At 42.1% G+C, this 14,293-nt stretch overlaps 2 protein-coding genes across 6 annotated transcripts in view; one reads left to right on the top strand and one right to left on the bottom strand.

The window, feature by feature from the left end:
- Window positions 1-14,293, top strand: part of CACNA2D3 (calcium voltage-gated channel auxiliary subunit alpha2delta 3) — a 962,218-nt gene that overhangs the window by 786,222 nt on the left and 161,703 nt on the right. The gene's annotated exons all lie outside the window — the stretch shown is intronic.
- The window catches only part of LRTM1 (leucine rich repeats and transmembrane domains 1), a 55,925-nt gene continuing 53,106 nt past the window's right edge, over window positions 11,475-14,293 (bottom strand). For both annotated transcript variants that reach the window (XM_012499249.2, XM_003257204.4), the window contains exon 3: window positions 11,475-12,116. In XM_012499249.2, the coding sequence (XP_012354703.1) occupies window positions 11,683-12,116 (434 nt within the window). In that variant the 3' untranslated portion in view covers window positions 11,475-11,682. The remainder of the gene's footprint in view (window positions 12,117-14,293) is intronic.

Here is a 14,293-nt window from a genome sequence, read left to right as displayed (position 1 = left end):
AGCAGGTCTAAGCCAGTAGGACTGACAACAGCAAACTTTATAGAAATGGGTTAGTGATGTAGGTATAGGTCACACTTTATTTAAAGTCTACAGCAGAGTTTGAGAGTGAAAGCTGGACATTAGAGCAGCTGCTCTGCATATCACACAGTAGCCAGTGACAAGGGCATGTTGAGGATTATTGCCCCAGGAATAAAAATAGCCCAGAGTTTTAAGAAACCAGATCCTCTGTGCTCACTCTCCAGGACACTTGCTCCAAGAGTTTCTGTCCCTTTCTAAACTCAAAGCCCCAACGCTCCCTCCACTCAAAAATGAGCAGCAGAATTTTGGGGTGACACATCCTGATACCTGCTTGTGTGTTCTAAATCAGCAAGTTAAGCCACTTCTTTTAGAGGTCATGGTGGGATGTGGACATAAAAGACAGTGTGAACTGAGTATTTATGAGTGAGCACAGGCCATCCCCTTCACAGGCCTCACCCCTGTGCCTTCCTTTTCACATGTGCAAGAGGAGGTTGTTTGGTGCAGAGGTTGGATCTCTAATAGCCTCATTTTTAAAAGGTGGACATTTATTTTACCACCAAAGAAAAGGAAAGGAATTAACCAATATTGGAATATGTCTCATACAGTCTTGCTTTTAGGGGAGTGTCTGATTCCTGTTGAGAGAAATAAATAAGTTTTTATGTATATAAAGTTTTTGGTAAACGCTTACATCTGGGTTGGTAATAATCATTAGCTGCTAAATTATTATTGTTGCTCTCTTCATTAAGAATTACCATATGTTCCGCCCACTACTGCTCACTAGTCAGTGCTGTTTCCTGTATTATGTTATTTTTTCTGAAAACTTGCGTATCAGAAGATTATATTAATAATATCTTGATATGTTTTGTATTAAAACTTTGAAACTCACACTTTCACATACCTGTGCCTCAGAGCTGAGGTTTGCAAACTATAGCTCTAGGAAACCACTCATGTACTTTCTCTATGGATTTGTCTATTTTTGGACATTCCAGATAAATGGAATCATGTAATATGTGCCCTTTCGTGACCAGCTTCCTTCATTTAACATAATGTTTTTATGATCCATCCACATTGTAGCCTGTATCAGTACTTCATTTTTAAATTGCCATATAATATTCCCTTGTATGGATAGACAACATTTAGCACATCCATTTGTAAGTTGATGGATGCTTTTTTAGCTGTTAGTAATGTTGATATGAGCATCCATGTACGTGTTTCTGAGCAGATCTATGTTTTTATATTCTCTTGGGTACATACCTAAAAGTAGAATTGTTGGGTCATATGGTAACTTTATGTTTGGTATTTTGAAGAACTGCAAAACTGTTTTCCAAAGTGGCTGCACCATTTTACAACACCACCAGCAACATATGAATATTCCAATTTTTCTACATCCTTTCTAATACTGTCTTTTTTATTTTAGTCATCCTAGTGGGTGTGAAGTGATTTCCATTTCCTTAATGACTTAGCATCTTTTCATGTGCTTACTTGCCATTTGTATATTTTCTTTAGAGAAAGGTCTATTCAGATCCTTGCCCATATTTAAATTAAATTAGGTTGTCTTCATATTCTTGAGCTGTAAGAGTTGTTCATATATTCTGGATATAAATACCTTGTCAGGCCGGGTGTGGTGGCTCACGCCTGTAATCCCAACACTTTGGGAGGCTGAGTCAGGTAGATTGCTTGAACCTAGGAGTTCAAGACCAGCCTGGGCAACATGGTGAAACACCACCTCTACAAGAAAATACAAAAATTAGCTGGGCAGGCTGGTAGGCACCTGTAGTCCCAGTTATTCAGGAGGCTGAGGTGGGAGGATAGCTTGAGCCAGGAAGGTCAAGGCTGCAGTGAGCCGAGATCATGCCATTGTACTCCAGCCTGGGTGACAGAGTGAGACCCTGTCTCAAAACAAAAGAGAAAAGGCAAAAAATGTTGTGAGCTCTCCACTGCCTGTTTTTGTAGACAAAGTGGTATTGAAATGCAGCCATGCCCATATTGTCTGTGAATACCTTCTTGCTAAAATGGCAGAGCTGAGTAGATGGAGGGGTAGAGACCATAGAAACTGCAAAGCCAAAAATATCCACTACCTGCTCCTTCACAGAAAAACCTTGCCAAACCCAACTTCACATGAAAATATGTCACATTGTCTATTTAAAAGAACAATGAAAAAGGCTGATTTGTTCACTCACCTATTTCAACATGTTTCTATAAAAATGAAGTAGATATTTAAATCAGAGGTTATGTAAGTGGAGCTGAAGACAGAGCTTCGTGTATCAGAGGTTGTCCATCGGTAGTGCCTAATGTTTTTGTCTGTGTGGTTACACAGAAATTCCAATCAAAGATCCTAAGCTTTCTAAAAATATATGTTTTCATTGTAAGTCAAGACGGTGATTTAGTTAATCTTCACTGTAGCTTATAAATCTCTGAACAGTGCAATCAGCATAATGCTTGGTAGAACATTGAAAATGCCCTCACATGCTTTGGTGGAAAACAGTTTATGGGATTTTTTTTTTTTTTTCCAACATGGCTCATGAGAGATTTGGGGATTTACTTAACCACCTTTATCCAGGCAAATCTCCTAGTGACCTTGTTGGGATTTTGATCTCAGTTAAGACTAGAATATATATGACTCATGCTAAGTAAAGGGCCCACAGAGGATAGACGAGCTGACATGAATTTCCCTCCCCTGGGAAGAAAGGGACGGGCATGAGCAGAATCTGCAGCAGAAGAGTCCAAGCTTGTCCAATCTGTGGCCCGTGGGCTGTGCAGCTTCAAATGCAGCTCAACACAAATTGGTAAACTTTCTTAAAACATTATGAGATTTTTTTGTGATTTTTTTTTTTTTTTGGCTCATCGGCTATCATTAGTGTTAGTATATTTTATGTGCAGCACAGGTGGAGAACCCTCGGGCCCTGCAACATTTACAAGTCAGGGAGGTGAGTGAATCAGCAAATGAGACCTAGGAGGGTTGGACAGTGAAGTCAGCTAAGAACCAAGTAAAGGGAGACTTCAAGGAGAAAGTGATCAACATGGTGAAGAAGACAATTCTTCTTCTTCCAACGTGGCCCACGGAAGCCAAAAGATTGGACACCCCTGGCTAAACCCTTTGACTTGACTGAAAGTCCAGTACATGGACTTTCTTGCCTGAGGAAAATGCTTTGATCCGTCTCTGGTGGGAAAGGGACAGTGCTGATCCAAGGCTTTTCATTCCCAATGTCTCCCAAAGTTTGCCCTTACCAAGAACTCCTGGGTTCTCTTCTGGGTGAGAAGATCTGCAGGAAGTTAGGATCAATGCCTGAATGTCATTCTCACCTCAGGGCCAAAGTACACAATTATACATGACACAGCTCAGGCAGATGGTAGTAGGTAATTGTCTTTCAAAATAAAATTTCAGAATGAAAACATCGTGTATGGTCATAGTATATGCTTTACTATTCTTCCACCAGCTTTCAGATTTTATGATATAGTCAGGTTTTTAAGTCAAAAGTATTGTTACATTATTTTATTTGTATGATGCATTACTCATTCGTTTATGCTGTATGCTCCTCTCCCTTGCTGTTTCCCATTTTCTCTGGAACCCACTCCACAATGAAATATTCCTCATGAAGGTCACCAGTAATTTCAGTAACTTCCATTGTTCTTTTGACTTGGCCTATTAGCAGTGCTTCACCATGTTGATCACTTTCTCCTTGAAGTTTCCCTTTACTTGGGTCTTAGCTGACCTCACTGTCCAACCCTCCTAGGTCTCGTTTGCTGATTCACTCATCTCCTTGACTGGTAAATGTTGGAGGGCCCCAGGGTTCTCCACCTGTGCTCCTATTTACTCTCAACGCTTTGAACACTATTCATAAACTGGTGATTCCCAAGCCACACTTCTCTTACTTGACCTTACTTGGCTATTCAGTGTCTCTACTCTTTCTCCAATAGGCCTATCAAATTCAATAGATGCCAGGCTGAAGTCCTGATTGCATTCACACCCTCCCCCTCCACCCTTTCTCCATAGCCTTGATAATTTAAAATCCAACTCAATAATTCTCATTTTCTAGTTAGTCCAAAACCTTTGGAGTCATTCATTTCTTTTTTTTAAAAAAGCATGTCATCTTGTATAATATTGACTGTACTCAAAAGTAGACAGGAAAAAATACAGTGAAATTCCACGTATCTTGTGCCCAATCCCAGTAGCCATCAACCCTTGGCCACTGTGTCCTTCAATTTGCCAATCCACAACCACCCCTTCCATATTATTTTAAATAAATCTTAGTCATTACATTGTTTCATTCATAAATACGTCAGCCTACATCTTTAAAAGATAAGGACTTCTTTGTATTTTAATATAGCAATACAATTACCTAAAAATAATTCCTAAATCTATTACCTAGTCAGAATGTAAATTCTGGTTGTCTCAAAAATGTCATTTGTTTTTTACAATTTGTTTGAATCAGGATCTTCTTCCTCTTCTTCTTTTTCTCTTCTTCCTCTTCCTCTTCTTCTTCCCTTTCCCCTCCCCCCCTCCTCCTCCTCTTCTTCCTCCTCCTCTTCCTCCTCCTCTTCCTTCTTCGTCATTGTCTTTTTTTTTTTTTTTTTTTTAAAGAGATGGGGGTCACACATTTTTCCCCAGACTGGTCTTGAACTCCTGGGCTCTAGTGATCCTCCTGCCTCAGCCTCATGAGCAGCTGGAACTACAGGCATGTACCCCTGTGCCTAGCTTTGAATCAGGATCTGGAAGTCATTCTTGACTCTTTCCTTTTCCTCCTACCTGCAACCAATCTGCCTATAAATCCTGTTATTTCTTTCAGTTATGTACAGAGTCTGACCACTTCTCAGCATTTCCACTGTTCCCTCAGTGGGCCGCTCCACTTTCTTCTCTACCCTGGATTGTTGTGGAAGCAGCAGCTTCTACCGCTTCCCCTGTCTTCTCCCAATCTTCGCCTCTTCATTTTATTCTTCGTATGAGCCACAGAAATCATATTAAAGATAAGTAATATCATGTCACTCTTCTATCCAAAACTCTCTATTGACTTCTCACTTTACTCAGAGTTAAAAGCCAAAATTCTCACAGAGGTCCATGTATGAGTTATCTTATGCCAAAGCTTAATGCCTTAAAGCTACAGACATTTACTATTGTACAGCATCTGTGAGTCAGGACTCTGGGTGCAGCTTAGCTGAGTCCTCTGGCTCAGGATCTTCCATGAGGCTGAAATGAAAGTGTTGTTGAGGGTTGCAGACTCATCTGAAGGCTCAACAGAGGAAATGCTTTCACCGTCACTCATGAGATCATTAGCAGGATTCAGTTAGCTCCTCGTGGTTTGTTGGGCATAGAGACTCAGTTCCTCACTAATTGTTGGCCAAGACCTCTCTTACCTCCTTGCCACATAGCCTTCTCCGTAGGGTAGCTCATAGTGAGCTAGTTTACTTTGAACAGGACAAGCAAGAGAGCGTGAGCAAGATAGAAACCAGAGGTTTTTGTAACTTAATCTTGGAATGGATATCTTATTACTTTTCCCATATTCTGTTTGTTTGAAGCAAGTCACTAGGTCCAGCCCACAGTCGAGGAGAGAGCATGAGTACCAGGAGGCAAGAATCATTGAGAGTTATCCTAAAAGCACCTGCCACAACCTGTAAGTCCTACATGATTTGACCCCTATTACCCTCTAATCTCAGCTCCTTCTACTTCCCCTTTGCCCACTCAACCACAGCCACACTACCTCCTTGTTCTTCAGTCACACCAACCTTGCCGCTACCTCAGGGCCTTTGCACCTGCCATGCCTTTTCCATGGGACATTTTTCCTCCAGATACCTTCACCACTGGTTCCATCATTTCCTTCAGGTTTCTCCTCAAATATTTTCTCAGCAGGGACCTTCCTGATCACCACATGTAAAATAAAAACTCTTTCTCTTCCATATCCCCAGCATTCTCTCCTCCTCACATCTGCTTGTTCACCACCTGATATGATTTGTATTTCTTTATCTTCTCCCTCTGCTAGATGTTAAGTTTCATGGGACAGATATTTTATATTTCTTGTTCACTCCTTTAGCCTTAATGGTTGGAAAAGGAGAACATCCTCCTATATGCCACGTTGTAGACAGTCTTCATCTTTAATAAATGAAGACAGTGGGGTCTCAATGGGAGGTATTGTAGAAGTTAAATGTCCTCAGTTACCCTACATACAGGAAAGCATGATTTCTCTCTGATTTTTTTTTAAACTCAGGGTCTCAGTGGAAGGCATATCAGCATAGGATGGGCTGTACAGACTATTGCTCTCGTCCTTGACACCCCACTCATCTGTTTCAAGGTCACACCTCTGCTCTGTTTTGTGTAGTTTTTTTGAGACAGGATGTCACTCAGTCACTCAGACTGGAGTGCAGTGACTGGAGTGAATCACCGCAGCCTTGATCTCTTGAACTCAAGCAATCCTCCCTCCTCAGCCTCCTGTGTAGCTGGGATCATAGGCATGCGCCACCACATCTGATTAATTTTCGCATTTTTTGTGGAAACGGGATTTTACCATGTTGCCAAGGCTGCACTTCTGCTTTAGATAGTAGATATTCCTCCTGGAGACTTAGCTATCCTTGAGCAGTATTCCTAATTTCCGGGGCCCTCATAACTTTTCTCCTCTTCTGTGTATTAATGAGTATTTCAATGGGAAATACTTATTGGCTAGCATCTTAATCTAGACTCTAAATTTCCCACTTCTCTCAAATAATTTCAAGAGAGTATGACTGAGTTTCTTCCCCTCCCATTCGGAGACTGCCTGTTCCAGCCCAGCAGAGCCATAGATGATGAAAGCGTTCTTATTTCCCCATTTTGCCTTGGCTCCTTCAGCTGTCCTCCTGGTTTTGGTAGGACCAGAGCTCTGGCAGTGTCCTACTGGTTGGTGGTTGGGTTTCTTTGCCTTGCCATGCTTTAAGGTAAGTGTTGGCAGTGCCAGGAAAGGATCCTAACTCTGACTTCTTCAAACCTGTCAGGTCCTGAAAAGTGCCTGGGTGTTGGCCTTGGGAAGACTTGCATCCAGATTCCCACTCCACCATTTACTAGTGGTGTGACGTTGAGCAAATTACCTAAGCCGTCTGTGTCTCTGTATGTAATGTGGCAGTACAATACCTACATGTTTTGGTTACTATGAGGCTTAGAGAAAATTAAGTATTATGCCTGGAAAATATATGGCATGAAATTGGGTGCTCAATAAATGCTGATAATGGTGTTTTAATTGCCCTTATCCAAATACTTGGTATAATGATGTCATAGCTTTGATATTGTGATTCATCACAAAATGAACAAAGAATGGTGAGGATCATGTTTTGTTATCTATGCTAACCCCATCTCCTGCAACTGCATTTATAAGCCTGCAGTAAATTCTGTGCATGACTTTTGTAATGTTGCTTTCCTTTCGATGCTTCCATTTCCTCTGTAAAATAAGGACATGGAACTATATCAGAGTAACAAATAGGTTTAATCTCTTATGTCAACTCCAATTGATCAGTAGTGGGTACCTGGAAAATAGATATAAAAAAAAAATTCTGAGGCCTTGTCTGGGCTCAGCAGATAACTTTGTCATGATCTATTAGCAATGTCTGCAATGGATAGAAAGGCTGATGGCAGCTATTCTGAAATTCTCCAGGCCTGGACTAAATGCTCTCTAAGACCCTTCTCAGATCCCCAGTCCTCTGATTCATTATCGACGTCTTCTTGATGGGCCTTTGTAGCTGGCTGACATCCTATCCTATCCACCCAAATGAAAATTCAGTGTCATTGGAGTAAAATGTAGATATGAGTAGTCCAGTTAAGAATCTGAAAGGGATTATATATCAGTAAAAATAAATAAAAATTAAAATTAAAAAGAATCTGAAAGGGAAGTGATTGATTAGGCAGCTGCTTCTCTGAATGGAGTAGGGGTTTCTTTGAGACCGCATTGCAATTTGAGTCTAAAAAATAAAGCATTTTAATCAAAAGAGCAAACAGGATGGTTCCCTAAAGTCATGCATGCAGATCATAGCCCAGCGATGCCATGTGGAGTTGGAATATCATTTTGTGTAGGTTTCTGTCAATAACATTTAGCAATGGATACACGGATGGGTTTTCCCAAACTGGAAACAGTAATTTCCTGACCTGCAATAGAAAGTTACAGGTTTCTAACAGTTGTTGGATAATTATGTGAATGTGTGCTACAGATAATTTTAGAAATTAGTTTAACCACTTCCTTTGATATTTAGGATCTAAGATAAAGGTGTCTTGTTTCAGGGGTACTTGGTTAACTCAAGCAAGGAGATTTGATTTGCACAAACCTTCAGGAAGAAATCTGTGTGTGCATCACTTTTTAGTCTTGCCATTTTTATAAGGAAAAATGAAACCCTTAGTAATCCACTGGCATTTTATAACCTTAAGCAAAAGATTCTTCCTGCAGGGTCAGGGATATTTGCCTTATTTGTAAAAGCTTTTCAGATATAAAGGTCTTCTAGGTCTTCCTTCTCCGAAATCTCTATGGCAGAGTACATTCTTCATGCCCCTTTTTTTTATGCCTCACTACAGACAGCTACAATATCTGTGAATTTACGATCCCTGGCAAGGCAAAAATCACCCATCTGTAGCCATACTGTTCTACTAAATATGACGAAAGAACTATATTTTTAGTTTTCTCAGAAACAATCAACACTAAACGTGATTTTTGTCCACAGTGTACCCTCAGCAAGGCTTCTATGACAGAAGGACATTTTTATAAGGGAATCTATGAATATGACAGCAGCAATAAACAGCTGAAAATAATCTATGAGGCGTTTGCAAATTACCCCTCATGAGCTGTAGTGGTTGTGAAAGATAATTTGTGGTTCTCACAGAATACCCTGTAAATTGGGTCTTTCATCTGCAATGTTTTTTACAGTTAAAACATTTCATTTCTCATATTAACAAATGATAACTCTGCATTTGTTAATCTAAACAATTTGATTTATATTTTTTTCTGTGCTGAGAAGCTGTTGACATTTCAGGGTAAGTAATTATTTTCATTGCCAACTGCTGTTTGTGGTGACTGTAGGCAAAAGATAGAAATCTGAATATAAGTATGCATCATTTTAATCATTTTCCTTGAAGACTGCCCATAAAGCAGGAAGCCTGTTTGCCTGAGTTATCATCTGTACTTAGAAATCTAAAAGGATATGAGTGTTGACAAGCAAGGATTCTAGTCACGTTCAGGGTTTTCTGTGGGGGATCGGAAACTCCCTCATGTAATCTCTGTGGGTAGGGGGACTGGGTTGATCTCCACTGTCACCAAACCTCTGGCAGGGCCCAGTGCACTTGCAGACTGAAATCACTGCAGTAAAATGAAGCATGCGTTATTGACCTCAGTAGCTCTCAGCTAATGTAATATCCATTCAAGTGGCTCATGGGGTGGGTGTCAGGAGTACACAAGAACGCCTTGCACTACGTCCGGTACACGGTACACGGTGTGAGCTCTGGAAACATTTGGTGAAACTGGGACAAGGTATAAAAACATGTAAAATTCCTTTCTCACACTGCCTTCTTGGCCAAGCATCCTCAGTCCAGGGCCATGGAAAGAAAGGTTTTTTTCACTTGGAAAGTAGTCACGATGTCCATAAAGAAGGATATTGAGCCATGTCCACTGAGTGGCCCATGGAGAGGAGGTGCCAGGGCCTGGGACAGAGCTGATGGGTCAGCAGGCTTTCCTTGGGGTCTTTCTTTGATCTACAATTTAAGGTATTTCAGTTTCTTTTGATATTCAGAAAAACATTACCATCAAAATTTAAACTTTGTCCCCTAGAAAAATCATCTAGCAAAATTGCTGCTCCAGAAAGCTGGTCCATCTTTAGCCTCTGGGTGTGTGGGGCCCACACTAGCTATGAAGCACCATGGCAGGTGTAGACTCTCTCTGTGATTATTAGAGGTGCATCCGTGTGAGACCTGCACAGTAGGAAGTGGTAGGTTCACCCATTTCCCTGCATCTATCCCATACACATGTGAACCTTCCATTCACATTTCAGTTAGAGAATGGACTACTGATTTAGGATCCAAACCAATCATTACATGGCCTGAGGGAGTGAATGTAGAGCCAGTACCCTGAATGGCAAATGTTTTATCCTTTGAACCAACTCCAGTTGATTAGTTCTGGTTGCCTACAGTGCTGTCTTAAGAAGGCATCTGTGGTGCTGAGCTAGGAAGAGTGCTGGGATTGATTAGCAATGTCTGTCATGGCCTCTGGAGGGACAGCTGGCCCTGTATTTGCCATTCTCTGCTTTTAACATGTCCATAACTTCTCTGTCCTCTCTTCTTGTGTAAAATGATTTTAATACTAACAGGTGACTGTGAGCATCATGAGAGAGAACAGGTAGATTCCACTTTAAGAAAACCTAGCATGAGAAAATGCAAAATTTACAAAATGCATAAATCTGGAGCCAATTATTTCTATTACAGAAAGATTCCATGAAAGGTTCCTTTAAATAGCCGGCTCCCCTACTGCATTAAAATGATGATTCAATTTACAAAAATTCACTTTGCATGCAACTCTTCAAGACCATGTCTGTGGAGTAAAGCCAGCCACACCTGATTTTTTAAAACCATGGCCTAAATAACATTGAGGATAGCTGCCGCCACCTATCTTGAGTCTTTTGGTAATTCCCACTCTCTGCAGTCTTCCTTCTTACTCCTATCCCAGCCTGGGGAGTAGACAATCTGGGTGGTGGACAACAGCTGCTGGCTTCCACCCTGACACGGCTGCATTTCATTAGTGGGTAAACTGATTGCTCAGAGTATGTTTATGTGTGGGTGTGGTTGTACAGCTCTATGCGCTGTGTGCGCTATGTATGCAGATACAGATACACAAAAGTCGTTATCTCGCTCTCAGCCCAACCTAAATTCATTCCTGCTGTAAGAGTTTTAAATGGAAGGTTCCAATCCCTTGGTGGATATGGCCTTTTGGTAATATCTGCCCCAAATTCTGGCTCCCCATCCTCTTTGTGTTTGTTTATATGTTATTTACCCTTGCATCAGAAAACTTCCCCAGACTCAGGGCCTGAGTCCTATTATCCGGACATGGAATCTTCCTCTTCCTCTGAGGCCTAGAAAGCCCCAAATGGTTTTCTGATTTAGAAAATGAAATAGAGTTTGACTCTTGTGGCAAGCTATGAAATTCCCAACCAATGGACGCTTCCATTAAATATATAACATATACAACATCTAAAAGTATCACTGATCTAGCATGAACTTGAATTATAGAGGCATTCAATGCCCCTTGGGTAAGATCACCAGCCTCTTCCCAAGCACTCAAAATTGGGCAGTTTTCCAGTGGACCATAAAGCTCCCAGGAATGCTGATTGGCATGTGTGTTTGAATTTCTGTTGCTTTGTAAAAGGCACTTAATCCGCAGAAGAGTACCTGGAAGAGATGGCATCTTCCCTTTCTCTGTGTGTGTCTCACCCCCACATAGAATCATCGTAATAACTTCCCAGGCCCAGAGCACAAGTATCATCTCTATTTTGCCTATGGTATTTTTAAAATCGCAACATAAATTCCTCCCCAGAAATATTTTTTACAGACACATCTTTTTTTTTTTTTTTTTTTTGTCTTTTGGCAAAAGCAAAATGAGACTAACATTAAACACATCAGCCCTACTCAGACACTGTCTTCTGGCCTGCAATGACCAATCCTGTTTGAGACAAAAGCTCTCAGGCTGGTGAGCTGTCAAATCGCTCTTTTTCTTCCACCTTCCCAGGATCATTGGTTTGAGCCAAGGGTCCCCCATGGTACTGGGCTGTGATTGCCGCATAGGTGCAGCCATAAATGGCAGCTGCCAACATCATGAGGCACACAATCCCACACACAACGCCAGTGATGATGACAGTGGCAATGGCATGACGCAGATTGGCCGGCCTTGGCTTGGGTTTGAGCTCGCACTCCAAGAGGTCTCGCTCCCCCACGTTGTGGTTCTCAGGAGGCCTCAGGACAACACCGTGGGCAGAGCTGGGCCACTGAGCCTGCGAGGACACTGGATCAGCAGCAGGAAGAGGACAGGGCTGGTACAGCTCATGGGGGATCCTAAGGAGGTCCTTTCCCTTCCAGGTGTCTGGTGATTCACAGATGACGCCGTCTGTTATTCCCCCTTTAAAAAACAAAAGCAAAGGACAATAACAAAGCCTTGATACAACAGAGTTCCAGAATCCTCTGCCTGCAAAAACTTAGGCAGATGGAATTTATGAAGTACCTTTTTTTTTTAATCGTGGAGTCAAAGAATTTAACAACCATATTTTATGATTTTAGGATTCCTAAATTGGCTAAATACTAAAAATGCCACACACTAAACTGGCAATTACTTGTGACCAAGAATTCATTAGAAGCCCAGTAACCTTCATGTTCTATAAATGCTCAGAGAAAACAATGCAAAAGCTGACAAGAAGGCGCGCTGGGGGCTGACGGTGAAGGCACAGCTGCCCACTGCATTCCTGCCGCGCACGGCCCTAGTGAGCCCCACAGACAAGAAAACTTTTGTACCAGATTCCCATTGAAAATCTAAGGAAAAAATAAAACAAGTGTGCATTGTTGTGATGTTATGTGTTTATTTTAAAGATCCTATGTGTCTCAACACTGTTCAGTGATGCCAAATGGAGAGGTGGAGTGGTCTTGGAGTGATCTGTGGATTTGGCAATACTGGAAGTTTAGTTCCTGGAATTAGGTATCATGAATGTGTCTCCTCAGGCCTCAGAACATTTACGGCTTTGAGTACTGAACTTTCCAATTATTAAACTGGGTTATTAAACCCAGTTTCCATTACCTGTAAGGTGATTGATATCCTCAGGTGTGTAGACTGCTGTTGGTCAGGGGGAATTTGGGTGGTCGGTCATTCTTTCCTAGAAAGAACCCTGAGCTAGCAGACTGAAGTCTAGTCTAGTGTGACCACTGGTTTACTCTTTGACTTTGGGAAAATGCACTTCGCTGACTAAATTTTCTGCCATGAAAACATGCTGTTTGTATCCAACTTGATGGTTTACAAAGCACTGTTAGATAAGTCCTAATACTCCACTCTTGTAGGTAACTCTTGTCCAGACTCACAGAGGTCATGAGTGGATGAAACAACATCCAAACCCAGTTCTCCATGCTCAGTCCAAGTTTTTTCCACTACACTCGCTGCCTCGCCACCTCCTCCTGTCAGGAGCGTTGTGAGGTCAGAGGAGTGGGCAGGATGGCCCTCGGCACTGTCTGCTAGGAAGCCTTTTAACTGGACAGAACTGCCCCATGACCTGCACTTTGGCCCTCTCAGGCTGCCATAAGCACCTCCCCTAGGCCAGCTGAAAAGACTAGCACTGCTGTTAGCAGAGTTAGATTGGAGGAGATTCTTAGTACACACTGTAAGTGAATTATGAAATTATACCAGAAAGACATATGCAGAGGGCATCACTTCAACATTATTAGCACCCTCCATTGCATGGCACTTAAGAGTTCTAGGAATGCTTTCACATTTACTCTCTCTAAGCCTACAAGATAAGTCCTAAGTGGCCCTGTAAGTAGATAGGGCCTATCTTGCAGTGCAAGGATTGTCAGGTGGCCCCAACACACCAGGGTGAGTGGCAGTGGCAAAATTCAACCCACGTCCTTTTTGTTGCCACTGCTTAAAACTGAATCACCCACCGCCAGAGTCTCTTGGGTTCCTCCTGGCTTCTCTAGCAATCCTTTGAGGAAACAGTCCTCACCCTAAAGCAGAAAGATAAAAGGGGAATTTCTTCCTTTTTTGAGCCACTGATTTTCATGAGGCCAGAGGTTCAGAGCAGCTGCTTCAGATGAGTCCAAAGTGCCATTGAGATTGAGGATTCTTGCCTCATGGACCATTTCTTTCCTCTGCACCTGACCATAGGAGCCTCTGCCAGGAAGTTGGTTGCAAGACAGAAGGGTCAGAGAGACAGAAATGAAGTGATGGGGCTTTGAGAAGTAGTGGTGATATTTAATCCAGCCAGAGAGCATGGAGACTTCTATCAGGGGAAGCAAGACCACCTGCCAGGGGGATGGACAGGTTCATCAGCTGACTTCCACCTTGACTAGGGTGGTTTACCCAATCATCCCAGACTTAAGAACTGTGTTTCTCCAGTTCCAGGCTTTCTGCTGTTCAATATTAAGGTGGGAGCCAGTCTCTGGACCCAGAGACTGGAGCCTGGGACATAGCTGGAAGGCAGGGGCTATGGCTGCCAAATGCTCTGTGGTCTCCTGCGCAGGTGATCCTCAGCCAGGATGCAACTCCCACTCTCCACCATTTCATGGGCCATGACCCCCTCGTCAAATCTGCTGATT

The sequence above is a fragment of the Nomascus leucogenys genome, chromosome 4, assembly GCF_006542625.1.
Source record: "Nomascus leucogenys isolate Asia chromosome 4, Asia_NLE_v1, whole genome shotgun sequence".
In the NCBI taxonomy this organism is placed as follows: domain Eukaryota; kingdom Metazoa; phylum Chordata; class Mammalia; order Primates; family Hylobatidae; genus Nomascus; species Nomascus leucogenys.
This window is presented reverse-complemented; position numbering and strand designations above follow the sequence as displayed.